At 45.7% G+C, this 13864-nt stretch overlaps 1 protein-coding gene across 1 annotated transcript in view; it reads right to left on the bottom strand.

Annotated features, from left to right (window-relative positions):
• The window catches only part of LOC126188768 (nascent polypeptide-associated complex subunit alpha, muscle-specific form-like), a 78761-nt gene extending 77890 nt beyond the window's left edge, over positions 1-871 (bottom strand). Inside the window, exon 1 of the mRNA XM_049930378.1 lies at positions 610-871. Coding sequence (XP_049786335.1) covers positions 610-636 — 27 coding nt within the window. The 5' untranslated portion in view covers positions 637-871. The remainder of the gene's footprint in view (positions 1-609) is intronic.
• Positions 872-13864: the final 12993 nt, after the last annotated feature.

Here is a 13864-nt window from a genome sequence, read left to right as displayed (position 1 = left end):
GCTCACTTGGATCGTGCTGATGTCTTGTAATACCCAAAGTTGTAAGTTACACACACTATACACTAGCGTGGAAATCACAGCACTTAGAAGCACCTGATCTAGCAACTTGTGTGCAAGCTTCCGATTTCTGTATCCACAGTGTGTGATGTGGCAGAAATACATCGAAGGGAAAATAATATTTTTGAGCGGTATAAATCAACTGGTCACAGTTTTAATACAAATCACGCGCTATACACTTTTAACGTGTCACCTGTGATCACTGTGAATCTTCAATCAGAACACTGTGCTATGAGGCCCTGCGAGTCACTAAAATCTTTTTTCGGAAGCTGGTGGTTCAAATTCTGATGCGGCCATCCAGATTTACGTTTTCCGAGCTTCCTCTGAATCTTAAATCACTTATTTAGGAAGGATTCATTTCAGAAGGACACAGAAGATTTATTTCACCAAACCGACAGTGAACTCTCTGTCTCATGATCTCGTCGTCGAGGGATGTTAAACAGTAACCTTCCTTTCTCTCCTGTGATGATAACGAGCTCAATCATCGAAGGCAATTTCCCAGTACACTTCCACAGACAGTCACAATGAAGTGGACACGAGCTGCCAACTCACCTGCAAGATACTCGTGGTCGAAGCCATCGCTGGCACTGCTATAACACCGTCGGTCTTCTTCCGGCACTTCCTTGCTCAGCTGGGAGGCAGCGGAGAAGAACGCATTACGACGAACACCCTGTCAACGGCTGCTGGTCGGCGTCCCGATGCCAGAGCGTTGTCCAGTCACACACTGTGGGCTCCTACACACTGTCCACCGACGCGACCACCTCGACACTGACACAGACTGGAGGTTGCTATACCACCCGTGTACCTGGCCGGCACGGAGGTGGAGGGAGCAAAAATGTCTCGGCCGCGGCGGCGTCCCCTTTATATAAACTGCCGCGACGCCAGGTGGGAAGAAGCGCCCGAGCTGGCGGAGGGGACCACCAGCACCAATGGGCGCCGACGGCGGCGCTGGAGAAAGTAGGCTACAGAAGCGGCGGCGGCGGCGGCGGCGGCGGCTGGGACCCCCGCCCGAAGAAAGTACACGTCGAGGCGAGGAGCGGGCAGCATCCGCGCCGTACTCTCACCCTCGGCTCAGGAATGCCCGACTCTCCCAGTAGGACCGCGCATCCGGCTCTACGAGCCTCCATTTCTTCACAGCTCATCCTGATCGTCCAGGGCTGTGATGTCACCACGCCGTTACAAAACTCGAGCAGCCATCCGGGACAGCCCTCTCACTTGCTGACCGACTCTGAAAAACTCAGTAACCGTGACATCACTACGGCTGTGGAAAAGCGGCGCAGCCGCCCGTGACATCCCATTCACCGTTTAGCATCTCCAAAAACATCGGAGGAACTGACTCCGGTATTGCTCACCTTTCGTTTCGAAGAGCGTCTGGTGCTCTGGGTCGCGTAAAAGTGTTGAGCAAGGTGGTGCAATGTTTAAGAAGTTAGATATGCATGGGGGGCCGGGGGGATGAGAAGGGGGGGGGGGAAGAAAGGTGCATCCGTCAAATGAGTGCATAACGTTCTCCAGAACTTTCTCTCCTGTGCCAAACACCTTATCTCAACTTTACACTTGCACCTTAACTCCTCTATTATTTCTAGGATGTATTCCAACCGATCGAGGTGGCGCAATGGTTAGGACGTCGATCTGGCATTCGGGAAAACGACACGTCCCACCAACCTAATTCAGGTTTTCAATGATTCCCAAAATCGCATCAGGCAAGTGCCGGACGTTTCCTTTGAAAGACACGGGCGACTTCCTTCCCCATCCTACCCTAGCCCGACGGGACCGATGACCTTGATATTTGGTCCCCATCCTACAATCAACCGAATGGAACCGAACATGTATTCCAAACTCTGTTTCCGCAGAAGCTTTTCTTCATTGTAGCTTGAGATGTGATAGTACCTTTACTATTGACACAGTATTTAAATGAAGTAGTAGAAACTGTTTGCAAATGAGACTGTTGTTTATAAGAAAGTAGCAAAGGCAGGAGGTAGTATCGATTTGCAGAACAACCTGTAGAGAATTGATGAATGGTGCAAGCTCTGGCAGTTGACCGTTAACGCAAATAAATGTCAATCGAGACACAAAGGGATGAATGACATTAGCTGCTAGTGATTATTACTTTATATCAATGGCGAAAGTTGGAAATTTGTTCAAATGGTTCAAATGGTTCAAATGGCTCTGAGCACTATGGGACTTAACATCTGATGTCATCAGTCCCCTAGACTTAGAACTACTTAAACCTAACTAACCTAAGGACATCACACACATCCATGCCCGAGGCAGGATTCGAACCTGCGACCATGGCAGCAGCGCGGTTCCGGACTGAAGTGCCTAGAACCACTCGGTCACAGCGGCCGGATGGAAATTTGTGCCGGAACGGAATTCGAAACCGGATCACCTGTTTACTACGCAGATGCACTGACCTCTGCACCAGCCGGACACAATGGTCATCGAAACTGCATGAACTACCGTATCATGTTTCCCGTCGGATATAAATTGTCAACTTATCCGCATACTACTGATGTACTGCCCTTTGCCCATAATCCTCATTAATCGCGACATTTAACCGATTCCCATAAGAGTTCGATCGTGGTGTGCGTCTTCACCGACCAGCTGGTCCTCCTCAGCTTAATTAAATATGTTGTGTCTGTTCCTTCAGTGATGTCCGAAACGACAGACACATTTTCAGTCCGAAGACATTATTTACCGACACACAAGGAAATGACTGACATTAGGTGCTAGTGGGTATTGATTTAAATCAATGAGGAAAGTTGTAAATCTTCTCTTCTTTCAGAAATGTCCGAAAGGACAGACACATTTTCAGTCCGAAGACATTATTTACTGAGACACAAGGAAATGACTGACATTAACTGCTAGTGGGTATTGATTTAAATCAATGAGGAAAGTTGTAAAGCCGGCCGGAGTGGCCGCGCGGTTAAAGGCGCTACAGTCTGGAACCGCGCGACCGCTACGGTCGCAGGTTCGAATCCTGCCTCGGGCATGGATGTGTGTGATGTCCTTAGGTTAGTTAGGTTTAAGTAGTTCTAAGTTCTAGGGGACTTATGACCACAGCAGTTGAGTCCCATAGTGCTCAGAGCCATTTGAACCATTTTGAACCAAAGTTGTAAATTTGTACTGGACCGGTATTCGAACCAAGATCTCTACGAGGCAGATGTGGCTGACCTTTTCACAACTAATGTCAGTCATTTCTCTGTGTCTTGATTCATAATGGATGCGGAATCGAAAGATTTCTGTTCTTTCTGACATGTTCGAAAGAATAGATTCGACATAAGTAAATAAATGTAACTTACTGCGTATACACAGGGAAAGAAGTCCACTACTGTACAACTACTCTGTCCACCGCATAACATATAGGAGTAATTATCCTGGGCTACGTTAACTGGAGCAATGGTAAAACCGGTTCTCGTTAGATCACCGAAGTTAAGTGCTGTCGGGCTGGGTTAGAACTTGGATGGGTGATCATCCGGTCTGCCGAGCACTGTTGGCAAGCGGGGTGCACTCAGCCTTTGTGAGACAAACTGAGGAGCTACTTGATTGAGAAGTAGCGGCTCCGGTCTCGTAAACTGACCACATGCCCCTCCATATCCGCACCCAGTGACGCATGTGGGCTGAGGATGAGACGGCAGCCGGTCGGTACAGTTGGGCCTTTCAAGGCCTGTTCCGACGGAGTTCAGTTTAATTTAGTTTTTTTTTTCGTTAAATGGAACTACAACACAGAACTAACAATAGAAAAATCAAATGCCGGACTAAGATTTGTAGGACGAATCTCAGGGAAATGTAATTCATCCGCGAAGTAAGTGTCTCACAAGGTTCTTTTTTGGACCGATTCTTGACTAGTGTTCATCAAGCTGGGATCCTTACCAGGTAGAACTGATAGAAGAGATAGAGGAGAGCCAATGAAGACCGGACCGTTTCGTCACGGGATCGTTTAGCTGGCTCGAGAGCGATGCAAAAATGCTCAGCAGACTTCAGTGAGAGACGCTACAAGAGAGGCGTTGTGCCCGGAGTGATATACTACTGAAATTTCGAGAGAGCACTTTCCGGAGAGAGTCGAATAATATACACTCCTGGAAATGGAAAAAAGAACACATTGACACCGGTGTGTCAGACCCACCATACTTGCTCCGGACACTGCGAGAGGGCTGTACAAGCAATGATCACACGCACGGCACAGCGGACACACCAGGAACCGCGGTGTTGGCCGTCGAATGGCGCTAGCTGCGCAGCATTTGTGCACCGCCGCCGTCAGTGTCAGCCAGTTTGCCGTGGCATACGGAGCTCCATCGCAGTCTTTAACACTGGTAGCATGCCGCGACAGCGTGGACGTGAACCGTATGTGCAGTTGACGGACTTTGAGCGAGGGCGTATAGTGGGCATGCGGGAGGCCGGGTGGACGTACCGCCGAATTGCTCAACACGTGGGGCGTGAGGTCTCCACAGTACATAGATGTTGTCGCCAGTGGTCGGCGGAAGGTGCACGTGCCCGTCGACCTGGGACCGGACCGCAGCGACGCACGGATGCACGCCAAGACCGTAGGATCCTACGCAGTGCCGTAGGGGACCGCACCGCCACTTCCCAGCAAAATAGGGACACCTTTGCTCCTGGGGTATCGGCGAGGACCATTCGCAACCGTCTCCATGAAGCTGGGCTACGGTCCCGCACACCGTTAGGCCGTCTTCCGCTCACGCCCCAACATAGTGCAGCCCGCTCCAGTGGTGTCGCGACAGGCGTGAATGGAGGGACGAATGGAGACGTGTCGTCTTCAGCGATGAGAGTCGCTTCTGCCTTGGTGCCAAAGATGGTCGTATGCGTGTTTATCGCCGTGCAGGTGAGCGCCACAATCAGGACTGCATACGACCGAGGCACACAGGGCCAACACCCGGCATCATGGTGTGGGGAGCGATCTCCTACACTGGCCGTACACCACTGGTGATCGTCGAGGGGACACTGAATAGTGCACGGTACATCCAAACCGTCATCGAACCCATCGTTCTACCATTCCTAGACCGGCAAGGGAACTTGCTGTTCCAACAGGACAATGCACGTCCGCATGTATCCCGTGCCACCCAACGTGCTCTAGAAGGTGTAAGTCAACTACCCTGGCCAGCAAGATCTCCGGATCTGTCCCCCATTGAGCATGTTTGGGAGTGGATGAAGCGTCGTCTCACGCGGTCTGCACGTCCAGCACGAACGCTGGTCCAACTGAGGCGCCAGGTGGAAATGGCATGGCAAGCCGTTCCACAGGACTACATCCAGCATCTCTACGATCGTCTCCATGGGAGAATAGCAGCCTGCATTGCTGCGAAAGGTGGATATACACTGTACTAGTGCCGACATTGTGCATGCTCTGTTGCCTGTGTCTATGTGCCTGTGGTTCTGTCAGTGTGATCATGTGATGTATCTGACCCCAGGAATGTGTCAATAAAGTATCCCCTTCCTGGGACAATGAATTCACGGTGTTCTTATTTCAAATTCCAGGAGTGTATTACAGCCACGCGGGACAGCCGCGCGGTCTTGGGCGCCTTGTACGGTCCGCGCGGATCTCCTCGTCGGAGATTCGAGTCCTCCCTCGGGCAAGTGTGTGTGTGTCGTCCTTAGCGTCAGTTACTTTAAGTTAGATTACGTAGTGTGTAAGCTGAGGGACCGATAACCTCAGCAGTCTGGTCCCATAGGATCTTACCACAAACTTCCAAAACATATTACTTCTTCTCAGATATATCTCGCGAAATAACCACGACAAGAAAATCCGAGAGATTAGAGCTAATACAGAGGTTTACTGACATTCGTTCTTCACATGCGCCATTAGTGAGTGGAATAGGAAAAGGGGAACCAGTTACTGGTTCTCGAAGTGCCTTCTGCAACGCACCATTACGAAATTGGAAATTTATGGTAACGTCTTATGGGACCAAACTGGACCAAATTGCTGAAGTCATCGGTCCCTAAGCTTACATAGTACTCAATCTCAAACTAACTACGCTACGGACAACACACACACCCATGCCGCAGGGAGAACTCGAACCTCCGACGAGGTGGCCGCAACACCATTAGACTGCTTGCCGAGTATTATATAGACACGCAAAACACATTTCGTTTAATTCTGTCCCATTCCCCTCCCCCCCCCCCCCCCACACACACAAATGTATACCACATGTTCCTCTCCTCGGTGACTGCATTGTTCCTCAAACTCATCGAGTCTCTTATTATCCAGTTTCTCCGTAGTTCATGCTTCACCTTCACACAATGCTGTCCTCGAAAAGTAAGAAATTTCTTCCTCGTATTAAGCCAGATATTTGACGCCAGCAGAATTCTTTTGGACAAGAATATCCTCTTCGCCCGTGCCTGCTTCCTTTCCCACTTGTCATTATTTTTATTTATTTATTTTTAAGTGGTAGAATTCCATCGCTTTACCTGTTTAGTGGTCATCGGTTCTGATGTTAATGTTATCAGTACTCTCATTTCTCTGACTTAGCATACGTTTAATCTTTCTTCAGTGCATCCTCAGACCCTGTTCCGTACTCATTAAGCTGTTCATTCCATGCAAATGGTCCTATAGTTCCGTCTTCTTACAATACATGAAATGGACTGTAAGCTTGTTGGTAACAGGTCGGTAGTAGCACTCGTTTCGTGTACAGTGATCGATTCAGTTGGACCAGAGGACCCAGTCCATTATGGAGCCACCATTAGTTGACAACTTGGGACCATGACTTCGTAGGGTCTGCGCCACATTCGAATCCTATCATCAGCTATTCCCATCTGAAACCGGGACTGGTCTGCCGAAGCCACGGTATTCCAGTCGTTTAAGGTCCAACAGATATGGTCACGAACCCAGGAGAGGCGCTGTTAGCAAAGGCACTCGAGTCGGTCGTCTGTGCCGTAGTCCATAACGCCACATTTCGTTGCACTGTAGTAACGGATGATGTCTTCCATTATTTCACACAGTGTTGCTTGCCTGTTAATACTGACAACTCTACATTATATAAATGCCGCAGCTGTCGGTCATTAAGTAGAGGTCGTCGACTACAACGTTGTACATGGTAGTGGTTATCCACACTCTTGATGCTATAGATCTCGGAATATCGAATTCCCTAACGACTTCTGAAGTGAAACGTCCCATGCTCCTATACCCAAGTACCATTCCTCGTTCAAAGTCTGAATTCCCCTTGCACTGCCTTAATCACATCTGAAACTTCTTCACGATGCACATGAGTACACTTGACGGCTATGCCATTCCACCACCCTTTCATACCTCATGTGCACGATAATACCGTCATATGTATATGTGCATATCGCAGTCCCATGACTCAGTGTATCCAGACTGGGTTTCGGGCAGGATCCTCCGTTTCGTTCGATGCTGAGTAATTATTCCACTAAATTATGACAGCCTATGTAATTTTGTAAGTGCTTAAGGGGAATACAAAGTGGGCTGAGGTGGAAATGGGAATTTTTATTGACGAGGGAGATGTGCTGACGCAGTCCATGTAGCTGTGCAAAGCGATTGTGCCAAGGTGGTTAGTGGGCCTGCCTGGTGAGTAGGAGACCAAGTTTCGAATCATTGCCTTAGTACAAATTTTCATTCGTCGCTTCAGTCTGCATATATAAATCCTGCATTGGATTCAGGTTGTTCAGTGACAGCGAATAACTTTGAGTTGCCGAGGCAAATTGGAACACTGTCTCCAATATGCACGAATACAGCTCCTTAGCGATTCCGTGATCTCACCAGGATAGAAAAATTTGCCTGTCGTCAAATATGGGGTGTCTAGGAAACCTGCTTTCTCGGATCGCTATACAACATTCAAACGAATCATATGAATGAGTTTTATTACAAATGGTAAAGATTACAATACTTAACTTCGTTCATTACACAGATGTGTCCCAAGCAAAGGGCATAAACAATAAGCAAATTTCTTCAATATAGACAATGTTACATAGTACAAGAGAAATGACTAGTCTTGAAGCCAATCGGGCGCGGCGCTTTATGTCCTCTTCACCTAGGGCCCCCAACCCATGAACCATGGACCTTGCCGTTGGTGGGGAGGCTTGCGTGCCTCAACGATACAGATAGCCGTACCGTAGGTGCAACCACAACGGAGGCGTATCTGTTGAGAGGCCAGACAAACGTGTGGTTCCTGAAGAGGGGCAGCAGCCTTTTCAGTAGTTGCAGGGGCAACAGTCTGGATGACTGGCTAATCTGGCCTTGTAACACTAACCAAAATGGCCTTGCTGTTCTGGTACTGCGAACGGCTGAAAGCAAGGGGAAACTACAGCCTTAATTTTTCCCGAGGGCATGCAGCTTTACTGTATGATTAAATGATGATGGCGTCCTCTTGGGTAAAATATTCCGGAGGTAAAATAGTCCCCCATTCGGATCTCCGGGCGGGGACTACTCAAGTGGACGTCGTTATCAGCAGAAAGAAAACTGGCGTTCTACGGATAGGAGCGTGGAATGTCAGATCACTTAATCGGGCAGGTAGGTTAGAAAATTTAAAAAGGGAAATGGATAGGTTAAAGTTAGATATAGTGGGAATTAGTCAAGTTCGGTGGCAGGAGGAACAAGACTTTTGGTCGGGTGAATACAGGGTTATAAATACAAAATCAAATTGGGGTAATGCAGGAGTAGGTTTAATAATGAATAAAAATATAGGAGTACGAGTAAGCTACTACAAACAGCATAGTGAACGCATTGTTGTGGCCATGATAGACACGAAGTCCACGCCTACTACAGCAGTACAAGTTTATATGCCAAATAGCTCTGCAGATGACAAAGAAATTGATCAAATGTACGATGAGATAAAAGAAATTGTTCAGGTAGTGAAGGGAGACGAAAATTTAATAGTCATGGGTGACTGGAATTCCAGAATAGGAAAAAGGAGGCAGGAAATGTAGTAAGTGAACATGTAATGCGGAAAAAGAATGAAAGAGAAAGCCGCCTGGTAGAATTCTGCACAGAACACAACTTAATCACAGCTAACACTTGGTTTAAGTATCATGAAAGAAAGTTGTATACGTGGAAGAACCCTGGAGATACTCAAAGGTATCAGATAGATTATATAATGGTAAGACAGAGATTTAGGAACCAGATTTTAAATTCTAAGACATTTACAGGGGCAGATGTGGACTCTGACCACAGTCTATTGGTTATGAATTGTATATTAAAACTGAAAAAACTGCAAAAAAGGTGGGAATTTAAGGAGATGCGACCAGGATAACGTGAAAGAACCAGAGGTTGTACAGAGTTTCAGGGAGAGGATAAGGGAACAATTGACAAGAATGGGGGAAAGAAATACAGTAGAAGAAGAATCGGTAGCTTTGAGGGATGAAATAGTGAAGGCAGCAGAGGATCAAATAGGTAAAAAGACGAGGGCTAGTAGAAACACTTGGGTAACCGAAGAAATACTGAGTTTAATTGATGAAAGGAGAAAATATAAAAATGCAGTAAATGAAGCAGGCAAAAAGGAATACAAACGTCTGAAAATTAGATCGACAGGAAGTGCAAAATGGCTAAGCAGGGATGGCTAGAGGACAAACGAAAGGATGTAGAGGCTTATCCAACTAGGGGTAAGATAGATACCGCCTACAGGAAAATTAAAGAGACCTTTCGAGAAAAGTGAACCACTTGTATGAATACCAAGAGCTCAGATGGAAACCCAGTTCTAAGTAAAAAGGGAAAGCAGAAAGGTGGAAGGAGTATATAGAGGGTCTATACAAGGGCGATGCACTTGAGGACGATATTATGGAAATGGAAAAGGATGTAGATGAAGATATGATACTGTGTGAAGAGTTTGACAGAGCACTGAAGGACCTGAGTCGAAACAAGGCCCCCGGAGTAGACAACATTCCATTAGAACTACTGACAGCCTTGTGAGAGCCAGTCCGCAAAACTCTACCATCTGGTGAGCAAGATGTATGAAACAGGTGAAATACCCTCAGACTTCAAGAAGAATATAATAATTCCAATCCCAAAGAAAGCAGGTGTTGACAGATGTGAAAATTACCGAACAATCAGTTTAATAAGCCACAGTTGCAAAATACTAACACGAATTCTTTACAGACGAATGGAAAAACTAGTAGAAGTCGATCTCGGGGAAGATCTGTTTGGATTCCGTAGAAATACTGGAACACGTGAGGCAATACTGACCTTATGACTTATCTTAGAAGAAAGATTAAGGAAAGACAAACCTACGTTTCTAGCATTTGTAGACTTAGAGAAAGCTTTTGACAATGTTGATTGGAATACTCTCTTTCAAATTCTGAAGGTGGCAGGGGTAAAATACAGGGAGCGAAATGCTATTTACAATTTGCACAGAAACCAGGAGGCAGTTATAAGAGTCGAGGGACATGAAATGGAAGCAGCGGTGGGGAAGGGAGTAAGACAGGGTTGTAGTCTCTCCCCGATGCTATTCAATCTGTATATTGAACAAGCAATAAAGGAAACAAAATAAAAGTTCGGAGTAGGTATTAAAATCCATGGAGAAGAAATAAAAACGTTGAGGTTCGCCGATGACATTCTAATTCTGTCAGAGACAGCAAAGGACTTGGAAGAGCAGTTGAACGGAATGGATAGTGTCTTGAAAGGAGGGTATAAGATGAACACCAACAAAAGCAAAACGAGGATAATGGAATGTAGTCGAATTAAGTCGGGTGACGCTGAGGGAATTAGATTAGGAAACGAGACACTTAAAGTGGTAAATGAGTTTTGCTATTTGGGGAGCAAAATAACTGATGATGGTCGAAGTAGAGATGATATAAAATGTAGACTGGCAATGGCAAGGATAGCGTTTCTGAAGAAGAAAAATTTGTTAACATCGAGTATAGATTTAAATGTCAGGAAGTCGTTTCTGAAAGTATTTGAATGGAGTGTAGCCATGTATGGAAGTGAAACGTGGACGATAAATAGTTTAGACAAAAAGAGATTAGAAGTTTTCGAAATGCGGTGCTACAAAAGATTGCTGAAGATTAGGTGGGTAGATCACATAACTAATGAGGAGGTATTGAATAGAATTGGGGAGAAGAGGAGCTTGTGGCACAACTTGACTAGAAGAAGGGATCGGTTGGTAGGACATGTTTTGAGACATCGAGGGATCACCAATTTAGTATTGGAGGGCAGCGTGGAGGGTAAAAATCGTAGAGGGAGACCAAGAGATGAATACACTAAGCAGATTCAGAAGGATGTAGGCTGCAGTAGGTACTGGGAGATGAAGAAGCTTGCACAGGATAGAGTAGCATGGAGAGCTGCATCAAACCAGTCTCAGGACTGAAGACCACAACAACAACAACAAATAGGGGCAGCTGCTGTCGCGTTGTCGTCCTAGAGAGAGGTCGGTCAGCGTGCTATTGACTGACGTCTTCTCACAGCCATCTCTCGTCTGTCGTTCCCGACTGGCGTGCCGGCGCTTGACTTTACGCCGTAACAACAAAAATTTCCTTGAAAAGTTAAATATCATTTACAAAGCCTTCGTCGACAGCCAGGATGAGTAGAACTCGAGATATCAAAGTCTAATTATATCAGTTCGAGTAAATAATGATTAGTTGTTTGCAAGGAAGTCTCCAGTCAATTTTCAGAGCTCGTTTGATATATTATAAACTAATATTTTGCTTGTTGATGACAGGATGGAACTATGTCGAGCGCCTACTGCAAGTTAAGGAACGTGTCATATATCTGGGTGCCAGTGTCTACAGCTTCTAAGACTCATGGACGAGCAGTGTGAGCTGAATTTCACTACTTTCTCCGATGCAGGGAGAGCAGTTTTTCTAATTCAGGAGCAGCCTACTTCTATTCAGGTATTCGTGATGCGTATTTTCCATAGATCTTCCAAATAATTACAGTGCGCACCGATATCTTCTGCAAAGGCACTCTAAGGCATCTTGTGACCTGGCTGTCGACGACACTCAGAATTTGCAAATGGAAAAGTTGTTGTCATAACTTGTAACGAGTCTTAAAGTTCACAAATTTTATTGCGCTTGAATGCTCATTTCAGATTCACCGCTATGTTGCAATCGATTTAACAGAATAGCGATTACCTTGAAATCCAGAGAACGGAGGGCTGTTCTCGGTCAAACCACCTCGCTCACCTCCGAAAACCGCAAATCTGTCCTTGAGGGTCTACCAGTGGCTGCCACATGATCACACTTGTGGTCTGGGTCACGCATAAGTTATCATCTCGGTGTTATGACTTCTCTCGTACTACTTCCGCTTTCGGTTCAAGCCCATTACATTACCATCAGGAACTCATCTACAGTGAAATTATTACCTTGGGAAAAACCGTCGCCTAAAATCCACGAGCTGTAAACTCTAGCTGGGTCACAAGCACAAGACACTCATCATACGCATACATTTTTTTTTTAGCGTGGTCGTTTTCCGCTGAGAAAAGTGATGGATTTAACTCCAACTAAGAGAGAATAAATTTGTAGATAAAGAGTGAAATGAAATTAAAGAACCTTTGCTAGAATAAGTCTCGAACTTAACATAAAATTCCTGACAAAAACAGTGTGAAGCAAAGGAATGTAATCTGGTGTAACCCGACAATAGACAGTACATATTTTGGAAAAATATATATTTTTTTCCGAATTCTCTCATTTAAAATTGCGCCAAGTACTTAGAAGCGAAGCTTTCCTTCCTCTTTTCCAATAGGCGTATTCAGATTTCATCATTGCCAATTTTAAATAACTGTATACTTCCCAGCCTGTTTCATTTTCCTTCCATTCTCTTTACACTTGTTTTCACGGTATTCAACTATTTAACAACAGAGTGGGACAAATAAAAGTGGGCCGCACGAGTGGATAAGACAGAACGTGAATGTATGGATTTAGCCATACCCCATGAAGGGCACGCAACATGTACACCCGCCGAATGACCGCCCGCCAAGTGATCCACACCGGCTCAGAATGCATTGTGGGCTGTGTCAGTGTGAGTGGTGTAGTGCAAAGGGGATGATGGCACTCACACTGGAGCAGCAGGTGTTCGTTATTATTTGCTGGATATATTCCAATATCTGTCTTCCTCTACAGTTTTTGCTCTCTACACGTCCCTCTAGTATCATGGAAGTCATTCCTTGACATCTTAACAGATATCCCATCATCCTGTCCCTTCTTCTTGTCGGTGTTTTTCACATATTCCTTTCCTTTCCGATTCTCCGTAGAACTTCCTCATTTATTACCTTACCAGTCCACCTGATTTTCAGCACACGTCTGTAACACCAAATGCTTCAATTCTCTTCTGTTCGCCTTTTCCCATAGTCCATGTTTCACCACCATAAAACACTTCGAACCTACATTCTCAGAAATTTCTTTCTTAAATTAAGGCCTGTGTTTGATACTAGTAGACTTCTCTTGGTCAGCGCTGTTTTTGATGTCGTCATTGCTCCGTCGTCATTGGTTATTTTGCTGCCTAGGTAGTATAAATCTTTAACTTCCACCTACTACCAGACCATCAATTCTGATGTTAAATTTCTCGATGTTCTCATTTCAGCTACTTGCCTTTAGTTTGGTCTTCCTTCGATTTACTCTCAATCCATATTTTGTACTCATTGGACTGTTCATTCCATTCAGCAGATCGTGTAATTCTTCTTCACTCTCGCACAGGGCAGCAATGCCATCAGCGAATCGTATTATTGATATCCTTTCACCATAAATTTTAATCCCACTCCCGAACCTTTCTTTCATTTCCGTCACTGCTTCTTCGATGTACAAACTGAACAGTAGAGGCGAAAGATTTTATCCCTTTCTTACACCTTTTTACTTGACAACAGAAACGTTGAATCGGTGTGGTCAGTTGATTGTTGAAAAGTTAAATTGTGTTAGA

Source organism: Schistocerca cancellata, chromosome 5 (assembly GCF_023864275.1).
Source record: "Schistocerca cancellata isolate TAMUIC-IGC-003103 chromosome 5, iqSchCanc2.1, whole genome shotgun sequence".
Lineage (NCBI taxonomy): Eukaryota > Metazoa > Arthropoda > Insecta > Orthoptera > Acrididae > Schistocerca > Schistocerca cancellata.
This window is presented reverse-complemented; position numbering and strand designations above follow the sequence as displayed.